The sequence below is a fragment of the Sinocyclocheilus rhinocerous genome, unplaced genomic scaffold (assembly GCF_001515625.1).
Source record: "Sinocyclocheilus rhinocerous isolate Xijiao unplaced genomic scaffold, SAMN03320098_v1.1 scaffold541, whole genome shotgun sequence".
NCBI classification, from domain to species: Eukaryota; Metazoa; Chordata; class Actinopteri; order Cypriniformes; family Cyprinidae; genus Sinocyclocheilus; species Sinocyclocheilus rhinocerous.
Genome location: NW_015658519.1, coordinates 1,513,393 through 1,524,491, shown reverse-complemented (window position 1 = coordinate 1,524,491; position 11,099 = coordinate 1,513,393). Strand labels below are relative to the sequence as shown.

General features: G+C 37.7%; 1 protein-coding gene across 1 annotated transcript in view; it reads right to left on the bottom strand.

The window, feature by feature from the left end:
- The window catches only part of LOC107722500 (chromodomain Y-like protein), a 19,619-nt gene extending 8,793 nt beyond the window's left edge, over positions 1–10,826 (bottom strand). The window contains exon 1 of the mRNA XM_016530864.1: positions 10,296–10,826. Within this exon, the coding sequence (XP_016386350.1) occupies positions 10,296–10,322 (27 nt within the window). The 5' untranslated portion in view covers positions 10,323–10,826. The remainder of the gene's footprint in view (positions 1–10,295) is intronic.
- Between the last annotated feature and the right edge of the window lie 273 nt (positions 10,827–11,099).

Below are 11,099 nucleotides of genomic sequence, written 5' to 3'. Positions count from 1 at the left end.
TACAGATTAAAGGAAAGGAATAAAATGTACTGTAATAAGTGTAGAATTGCACTGTGTTTACTCACTTGCATCAATCGGAGTGAGAGAAACAGTGAGAGATGTTGAGACAAGTGAAAAGCGTTTGGGTAATAGTGAATATTGACCTATTGTGCGTACCGTTGTTGCTCCCGCTGTTAGCAGGGGATATCGTTGCATTTGGGGTAAAAAAGACAGAATTATGTATTGTGCCAAAAAGGTTGTCTGTTCGTTCACAGAGTCACAAACTGATTGGCAGCTGCCTTTAGCAGAGCCTTTACCGATTACCTCCATTGATCAAAGCATTCGGCACGGTCGTCTGTGAGTAATGTCACCTCCCGATACAAACAAGCCCCATAGTATAGTCCCGCCCCTCACATTGATTGACAGATTTCCGTGTAGACATCGGAAATTCAAATGCAAAAGGAATTGCGATTCTATTTGAGTTTTGGTAGGTTACATGCACGACCCAGAGAGTGTGAATAAGCAAATGTGGTAATTAATATTGCTATTTAAATATGACAGGCTCGTAACTTGTAAGACATGGGAAATACAGTTACAAATGGACTTTGCTTTTTCATTTGGAATGTGGCAATCACTGTGCGTTCGCGAAAGTGAAAATGCAAACGGTAATGCAAGATCTGCAATTGCATTTGGATTATGTCACAGTTTACTGCGCCCACATGTGGAAAACGCAATTGAAAATAAAATTTGCAATTCCTTTTGAAAAAGTCCTGAATATTCTTCCATACAGACTGCTGTTTTTGTTTCATGCAGAGATATTTTATGTAACACAATTTCACATGTATGCAGCATCTTTGTTTGGATTGTGTTGAATACAATCACAAAAAGAATGTCTCCAAAGAAGTGTGTTTTTGGTTGCAAGGGAAAGATAACCTTGTTCAGCTTCCCAAAGAACCCAGCGTTATGTGAACAGTGGATGCAGTTTGTTTTTCTGGGGAAGCAATGGAGTTTCGAAAATGTGTTTGATTGTTCCCTTCATTTCGGTGACGAATGTTTTATAAATAAGGCCTAGTTTGACGCTGGATTTGCACATCGTTTGATACTGAAAGACAGAGCATTCCCAGTGATAAAGGATCCCGGTCATGATTCGGAACTGCAGACGGTAAGTAAAACTGCATCACATTTCTGTGTTTTGTTGGCAATCGGCACACAAGTGCGTGCAACGCTTTAGCTCCGCACACGGCGTGCCTCCAGGAGATCGGCTGTTTTCAGAGAATCATGAAGCTGTATCTTTCTTTTATAAATACGATAAAACTTAATAAATATGATAAAAGACTTTTTAAAAAAAATATTATAAAAGACTTTTTGGAGATATGAAGGATGCAGTACTACTCTATAGGTACGCAAGATAAACATGAGATTGAGTGAAACTGTGTGTTATGTCCCCTTTAAAAACGTCTTTCAGAATCAGCCCATTTGCATGTAAAACATTGTCAATTGGAATCGGCTATGAAAAATCAAGATTGGTGCATCACTAAAAAGAAATGCTTGGACAAGTGTGTGGCAAAGAACCTAGGATCAGGTTTGACTGGTAAAGCTTTTAATCATCAGGATGTTGCTGGTCGCTCCGCTCAATTGTGGTGCTCTTTAATATTCAGAGGGTGCTCCTAATTTTTTTGGTGCTCCTAACTTTTTGAAGTTGGGAGCACCAGTGCTACCAAGTAAAAAAAGTTAATTTTGAGCCCTCAAACATTTTCTGGGAAATTTTCTGTACCATGTGGTTACAATGAAAGGCAACTGAAGGTTTCAAAATGGATGCAAAGTCATAATTAAAGCATCATAAAAGTGGTGAAAGAGCTTAATAAAAATAATAAATGTCTTCAGAAGCCATATGATATCTTTTCGGGACAAACAGACCAAACTTTTGGCTGTTATTTACTGATCATCTTCCTCTCTAGAGGTTAACTAAAAGCGGTTAACTAAAAAACAGTTGCAATGAGAATGGTCAGTGAGTTGAACTTCATGAATAAATGAACCAAATCATGGAATCATGAACAAATCATTATCAGACTGGTTTTATGAACCTGATCAACCAATTCACTGAAAGAACTAAAGCAGATTTTCAGTTAAGAATTTGAGAAAGGTATGTAAATGATGACAGAAGTGTAATTTTACCAGGTTGATGTCTCAGTCCAAGGCTATACTTCCCTCATGATGATACTACAGTAATTGGGATTATCTGCGGTAATAACAAGAAGACTATATGTGGGAATGAATAGGAGCTTCTAACTAGATGGTTTCATGACAATAATCTGACTTTGAATGTCAACATGACAAAAATACTTTTTGTGAACTTCAGGACACTCAGAGAGTGTAACTCCTCAATCAACATCAATGGCACTACAGAGGAAAGTGTCGGCTGCTTCAGGTTCCTTGGCATGCAAATCTCTGCTGGCCTGGTTTAGTCTCACAATACTGTAGCCAATCTGAATGAAGCTCAAAAACACCTGTGCTTTCTGAGGTGTGTGAAGAAATCATTATCTTCTCACTTCTCATTAACTTCTATCACAGCATCAGAGAAATTATTTGTGTAGTACTATCAAATAGTGCTGGGCAATATACCGGTTCATACCGGTGTTTATTTTTGTTATGATATGAATTTTTAAAATACCGCAATACTGGTATGTCACTTAAACAACGTTCGGAACGCGACACTGTTTGAAAGGGGTCCCTTTTCACTGTTGCACTGTGGTGAGGGAACAGCTGTATGTGTTACTAAGCGTGAAAGTTCCGAAACTGAAGCTGTAGAACTAATAGAACGCGATCTCATCCACAATATCCATATTGACCGCCACAAATATCCACCGCCCCCTGCCATCAGCTCCCGCGTCTCACACACACGAGCGCGACTTTAGCAACTTTCAGACCCTTTTAGCATTTTTTTTTCCATAGAATATTCATACTGACAAACCTAGCGACTTTTTTGGATAAACCTTAGCTATGGTTCAGTTGGAAGATTTCACCAGTGCTGTCCCGCGAACGCGAGGTCTGACTTCCCCGGAGAAGTGTCACCTCTCTCGGCGTCTGTTCTGTGCAGTGAGCGGCAGAGAAGCAGCGAATTCAGTTGGCCGCACCGCAGCCGACTCGTCAATAAATGAGTACAAAACAGCGTTTCCTAGCACCTGACGCTTACTGATTGTTTGGAATTATAAATATGAGCGTAGTTCGTCTGATAATATCACATGCACTTTTTTGTTTGTTGTTTTTTTTAAGTTTGTTACTCAGACGCAGGCAGTGCGCTGCATGAGACAAAAAAGTAATATAGCCAAAACAACCACATAGCCGCTCTTTAGTGGATTCCATTTGAGTTTTGGCAGGTTACATGCGCGACGCAGCGAGAGTGAAAAAGCAGACGTGGTAATTAATATTGCTATTTAAATATGACAGGCTCGTAACTTGTAAGACATGGGAAATACAGTTACAAATGGACTTTGCTTTTTCATTTGGAATGTGGCAATCACTGTGCGTTCGCGAAAGTGAAAATGCAAACGGTAATGCAAGATTTGCAATTGCATTTGGATTATGTCACAGTTTACTGCGCCCACATGTGGAAAACGCAATTGAAAATAAAATTTGCAATTCCTTTTGAAAAAGTCCTGAATATTCTTCCATACAGACTGCTGTTTTTGTTTCATGCAGAGATATTTTATGTAACACAATTTCACATGTATGCAGCATCTTTGTTTGGATTGTGTTGAATACAATCACAAAAAGAATGTCTCCAAAGAAGTGTGTTTTTGGTTGCAAGGGAAAGATAACCTTGTTCAGCTTCCCAAAGAACCCAGCATTATGTGAACAGTGGATGCAGTTTGTTTTTCTGGGGAAGCAATGGAGTTTCGAAAATGTGTTTGATTGTTCCCTTCATTTCGGTGACGAATGTTTTATAAATAAGGCCTAGTTTGACGCTGGATTTGCACATCGTTTGATACTGAAAGACAGAGCATTCCCAGTGATAAAGGATCCCGGTCATGATTCGGAACTGCAGACGGTAAGTAAAACTGCATCACATTTCTGTGTTTTGTTGGCAATCGGCACACAAGTGCGTGCAACGCTTTAGCTCCGCACACGGCGTGCCTCCAGGAGATCGGCTGTTTTCAGAGAATCATGAAGCTGTATCTTTCTTTTATAAATACGATAAAACTTAATAAATATGATAAAAGACTTTTTAAAAAAAATATTATAAAAGACTTTTTGGAGATATGAAGGATGCAGTACTACTCTATAGGTACGCAAGATAAACATGAGATTGAGTGAAACTGTGTGTTATGTCCCCTTTAAAAACGTCTTTCAGAATCAGCCCATTTGCATGTAAAACATTGTCAATTGGAATCGGCTATGAAAAATCAAGATTGGTGCATCACTAAAAAGAAATGCTTGGACAAGTGTGTGGCAAAGAACCTAGGATCAGGTTTGACTGGTAAAGCTTTTAATCATCAGGATGTTGCTGGTCGCTCCGCTCAATTGTGGTGCTCTTTAATATTCAGAGGGTGCTCCTAATTTTTTTGGTGCTCCTAACTTTTTGAAGTTGGGAGCACCAGTGCTACCAAGTAAAAAAAGTTAATTTTGAGCCCTCAAACATTTTCTGGGAAATTTTCTGTACCATGTGGTTACAATGAAAGGCAACTGAAGGTTTCAAAATGGATGCAAAGTCATAATTAAAGCATCATAAAAGTGGTGAAAGAGCTTAATAAAAATAATAAATGTCTTCAGAAGCCATATGATATCTTTTCGGGACAAACAGACCAAACTTTTGGCTGTTATTTACTGATCATCTTCCTCTCTAGAGGTTAACTAAAAGCGGTTAACTAAAAAACAGTTGCAATGAGAATGGTCAGTGAGTTGAACTTCATGAATAAATGAACCAAATCATGGAATCATGAACAAATCATTATCAGACTGGTTTTATGAACCTGATCAACCAATTCACTGAAAGAACTAAAGCAGATTTTCAGTTAAGAATTTGAGAAAGGTATGTAAATGATGACAGAAGTGTAATTTTACCAGGTTGATGTCTCAGTCCAAGGCTATACTTCCCTCATGATGATACTACAGTAATTGGGATTATCTGCGGTAATAACAAGAAGACTATATGTGGGAATGAATAGGAGCTTCTAACTAGATGGTTTCATGACAATAATCTGACTTTGAATGTCAACATGACAAAAATACTTTTTGTGAACTTCAGGACACTCAGAGAGTGTAACTCCTCAATCAACATCAATGGCACTACAGAGGAAAGTGTCGGCTGCTTCAGGTTCCTTGGCATGCAAATCTCTGCTGGCCTGGTTTAGTCTCACAATACTGTAGCCAATCTGAATGAAGCTCAAAAACACCTGTGCTTTCTGAGGTGTGTGAAGAAATCATTATCTTCTCACTTCTCATTAACTTCTATCACAGCATCAGAGAAATTATTTGTGTAGTACTATCAAATAGTGCTGGGCAATATACCGGTTCATACCGGTGTTTATTTTTGTTATGATATGAATTTTTAAAATACCGCAATACTGGTATGTCACTTAAACAACGTTCGGAACGCGTCACTGTTTGAAAGGGGGATTCCCAATGCACACAAACTTCCCAGAATACTGAGTGCCCTGTTGGTTACAGTGTTTACTTCCTTTTTAATTCGATTTTTATTATTTATTTATTTGTGAAAAATGCTTTGTCTTCTAAAGTATAAGTATGTTTATTTTACACAATTATTTTTAATCCATTTTCAAATGATTTCAAATTTCTTAAATATAAATTAAAATAAATAAAATTATATCGGCTTTATATCGGCCACCCTGCTTTCCAAGACATCGGCATTGGCATCGGCTGTCAAAAAACCCATATCGGTCGACCACTAGGCTAATTATTTGTTCCATCCTATTTCTTGTTCTGTGTTTTTACAGTGTTGCGCTTTATAACCAATCACACAATCAGAAGCATTCAGATGAGTCATCGATGAAACAGCAGAGTTTTCATGGTTAAGGTTAGAAGGGATACAGCTGTGATACTGGGTATGTGCACATTATAGCGTAATTTCTGTCACGCTGAACAACAATAATTACTAGGGCTGGGTTGTGACACAAATTTCACGATTCGATTCGATTCTCATTCAGAAGCTTGCGATTCGATTCGATTACCAATTCGATTAGCTTCAATATCGATTATTTTGGATATATATAAGGTACAGTACATGCCAAATTTTCAAGGAAAAAAAATAATCTAATGCTGTAAAATATACATGAGAGTCAGTTGGTGCGACATTACTATAATATTGAAGGTTAAAACTGACTGATTTGTTAAAATTACACTTAATGAAGTTTTTAAAATAATAGTTACAATTACATAATAATATGTCTACTTCAATTTGTTTTTTTGAAATATAAACATAACAGCAGACGAGCTGAATGAGACGCAGATTCACTCTCTGCCAGCAGGCGGCGATTAAAGCGTTTTCTTGGTTTCTGCTGTAAACTCTCAACCGATTTGAATCGTCACATATTTGAATCGATTTTCAACTGGCTCGAGGTTAATCGTTACATCCCTAGTGGCTGTCATAAAAACTTGATAGATTTATTCAAACATAAATTAAACATTGAAGAACAGTAAAAATTATAATGAATATGTTATATGGTGCATATATTTAGCAAAATGCCCCTCTCTGCAGTTTAATTTTCTAGCTGACTAATGAGATTATGGTCACCGCATATGTTATTTTTCTGAGGTTAATGTGACGTTACGTGACATTGTTTACAAGCCGTTATATTGACGTGCGCCTCGCGCTGCCGCGTCTGTTGAACTGAGGGGCTACAGCGATCTGTCACTTCACTTTAAACAGCGCCAAAACGTCATTTATTGTTTAAATACTGCAATACAATGGACAGAATTTGAAATCTGATACTTTGTTTCATTTTAAAAGTACCAAAGCACAATGCTTATTGCGATATATTGGATGGGAAGTGCCCTTCAACGTTCCGTCCATTAACTGAAAACAGGCTAGACTAATCGATTCTTGGGATTTAAGAATCGATATCGTTCCGTAAAAATGAGAATCGATTAATGTCGAGATATCGATATTTTTTACCCAGCCCTAATAATTACTGTACTTGCATTATTGTAAGGTGTAGGTTTAGGGTTGGGGTAGGTGTAGACATTGTTAAAACACAATCTAATAGGTAGAAAATGTAATTTATTGTTGGTTTTCAGCCATAGCCATATCCCTTCTAGCAAAGTTTTGTTGTCTGTACTCATAAGTACAGACAAATAATGTCTTTTAAAAAGCAGAAACTTAAAGAATTCTTAACACTATTGACAATGTCAAGAAAGATTCATTCAGGTTTTAATTAGTTCTGGATGAAATGTGTTCTTAACAACCCTCCTCATGAGAACTATTCGGTTAACAGTCTGGAAGAGACTTCAGCTCTGTTATGGATTTAAAGCAATACTGAATTACTTTCCATCAACAAGAAACATCAATCTTGTTTCAAAAGCCAAACAATGACTCAAAGTAAAAAAAAAATTAAGACTCTTGTTTTCTCAATCTCAAATAAAATCACTAATGAATGCTTATACAAAAAGTCTAAAATATAGCATGTTGACTTACTAACTTTGGAGAAAACATGTATTTTTACTATGCTGCATTATATTTTTGTGTTGGGGGCTATTACTGTTTACTGGATGTAAAAATGTGACATTGCTGAGCGCTGCCACAGCTAAAAATCCCATTCCCCAAAGATTAAAGTTGCCTGAGGAATTCTGCGTAATTACAGAAACTGCTGCAGGGCTTTTACACTTATCATCTTTTATCATGGACTCGGTCATCATTTCAAGCATTATAGATTCACATTCTTCTACTGGCTTCATGGTTTATCACATCAGTTTGGGAAGAAGACCCAACATATAGTTTGCCACATAATTTCAATAAAAGACTTGATATTGAAAACACACACCAGAAAGCTTAATGGCAAGTGCATAATTAATGTCTCACTACAGTATTTTGAATTCCATACATTTGTTTCGTAGCGTTTGGAACAATTGTTTACAGACTCATGTGGTCTGAGTTCTGATGAAGCATCTCCCTTTTCTTCCCACCAGTCTGTAGTTCACAGATGTTAAAGTTACAAATGTACTGTAGGCTAGTTCCTGTTCCTCTTGTTCCTTTTATCACATTGGACGTGCGATTTCTGTCCTAAATTGGTTAATCAGATCATTCTTTTCTCATGATGGCAAATCATCAACTCAAATTTTTAAAACACCATCTGATATCAGTTTATTGAACAACAAATAATTCAACACCAAGATGCCCTTGGGATACACATACGGTTTTACTGATTAGGCTCATTTACCACAAGGGCAAAGTTCTCCAACTCATAAGGGAGACAAAATTATCCATGGTTCTGTAAGTATTTCCCCCCTTTCATTTTCCCCAATGGGATTTCAGAAAAATTCCCAATAAAGATGGCAATCAACTCAGAAACAATGGTACATTATAAGACTATTGACTTAATGTCTTTAAGTATACATATAATTATTTCACATATCTAAATATTGCAAAATATTAATATACAATTATATGCTCAACTCAATTATGTTATTTGCAATGCTTTATGGTGGGTGGTCACTGCTGAGGTCTTCTCATTTCCACAGAAACAATGACTTCTCTGATTGGTGGATCTCTCTTTTAGTTTATGTGTAGTGTAGTTTTTTTTAGTGGAAATTAAACATTTCAAATTTTAAAAAGGTTTGGATCACACTAACTTGCAGAGACTACAGAAGCATACCACTGCTAACAAGCTCGGAAAAATGGCAGGTCTGTCAATAAAGATTAATAGGTTATTGCTAACTGAGAAAATTAATGGGATGTTTCACCCAGAACCTTTGTGTTCTATAAAGTTTAATACACTTGTATTAAACCCAGAACATTCTAAACAATTTTCAAGACTTAAGACAGTTTGGAAAAAGAAATAAAGACCTTGTTATTTCCGTACTTATCAGGTTGAAAGAAGGTAGAGAACAGAAGACTAGGCAAAACAAATTTTGATAAAGCCAGCACCATCCTTTTAGTTTTAAGATTAGAGTCAACATTTGGGGTGCAAATAGTTGAAAAGAACCAATTTGCCCAAGCCACAACCCAAAAGGCACCACTTGTTTGAAAACACATGGAAATGGATCATGACTAAGAGTTCTGGTATTGTCAGCTGAATGTACAGTATCATTAGGGTGTTTAAAAATGGGGACATTATTCATACAGGTCTTTATAAACTGGTCAAACATGTTTAAATAGATCTGTTCTCTTCATCACACCTTTGTAACACCTTTGATCTAATCAACGAATTTATCCCAATAAGGACATCAGTTCTAATCTCATATGTATTCTGTAGTATCTAATTAGTGTATTCATCTGACCAATTCTCAATACATCATGCAACCGTATTTGACATAATTCAGAGGACTGATGTGACTGAATACTTCAAGTATATTCACGCAGCATAAACATGAAATATGTACTGATCACTCCATAACACCAGTTTAAAAGGCTGTGAATAACCTAAACCATACTTAGCTAAATCATTAGATTTAATGTCAATCCATCAAACAAGCCAACAAGTGACATTGGACTTTCTTTATGGGAAATGATACGCCATGTTCAGTCTATTTACTATAATTCATAACATAGCCTTAAAACTAAAGAATGATCTAACTGGAAATGAAACCAAGCAAAGGCGAACAAAACACAAGAGTGCTGGATGGCTAGTTCTGATCCAAGCAGGTTGAACACTCTGCAAGAGTAGCAAGTGAAATACACAGGTCCTGCTGGAAAGTGGGTGAAACAAAGTTCCCGCAGAGCTGAATACAACATCCTGGACCGAGCTGACTCTCAGCTGTCCTGTTGTGTCCATCACACCCCAAAGACCTCATGGTTAGCAGCTAGCTTGATGAAATATCGCACTCCAAAGTGCCCTTCCTTCTCTCCCCCGCCTCATCCACTGCCTCCACCAGCATCTCTCCACACTAAACTCCGCAAACTAACAACCAGTCCAGGACCACACTGGCTCCACGCTAGCCCAAGCTACTAGTTTACTTTGTTAGCATGCAACCCTACCGACGTAGTTCTAACTAGTATGAGAGCGAGTAAGTCAGCTGTTAAGACTATTCGCTAGTTCAGTCCACACGAGCCTCGGGACGCGTAGTATATGTGCAACTACACACAAATATAATCGATTAACTGCGTCTAAACGGAACCGAACGGTAAAATCGCCGACATTCACCTCGTAGAGTTCCTCCGTAGCCATCATGTCACGATAATCTTCGACGTTGTGGCAATCCGTGAGGATTGTAGACACTTTTTTCCTCCAGTTGCAGTTGTCTTTTTGGCCTCTCCTCCTTTTTCAGTTGGTCGGGTGAGATGTGCTTGACCCGCACCGAGGATCTCTTTGCTGTCTAGTTCTCGCACTCAACGTCTATCCAACAACATTATAGTTAGAATAAAGCGTTTCATTCCAGATTAAGTCCAAACGAGTACTTTTGTCGGTCCAGGCGGCGATTTTAGAGAGTGTTACCGTAAACTAGTCTGTAGGCAGTGCTGATTACGCGCTCGCCTGCTCTCAGTTCTGCCACACAGGAAGTCTCAATCGAACGCAGATTAGAGTCGAGATGAGTTAGTTTGCACTGCCTGCAACCCTCGTGATAGAGCTGTGGACGACGGTCATCTGTGTTTTGCAAATCTTTATCGGTGTTGATTTTGAGTGTTGGCCTAATGGAACATAACTGACGTAAATCCGCAATAGTTCAAACAATAATTCATAGTGTTAAGCGCCAGGTGAGTGTAGCCCATGACTGTCTAAAACATTTCCATGAATGCCGTGCACGCACATGAAGTTTTTTTTTTTTTACTTTTACAGATGTAAATGTCTTATTTTATTACTTATCTTTTTTTTTTGTATATTATATTTATTGTGGTATTTTTGCATTTTCAGACCCATAAACAGTACAATCACAAGACAGGACAAAACACAACTACACAAACAAGAAGGAAAAGAAAAAAACCTCCTTCAATTTAGCAGATAACCACA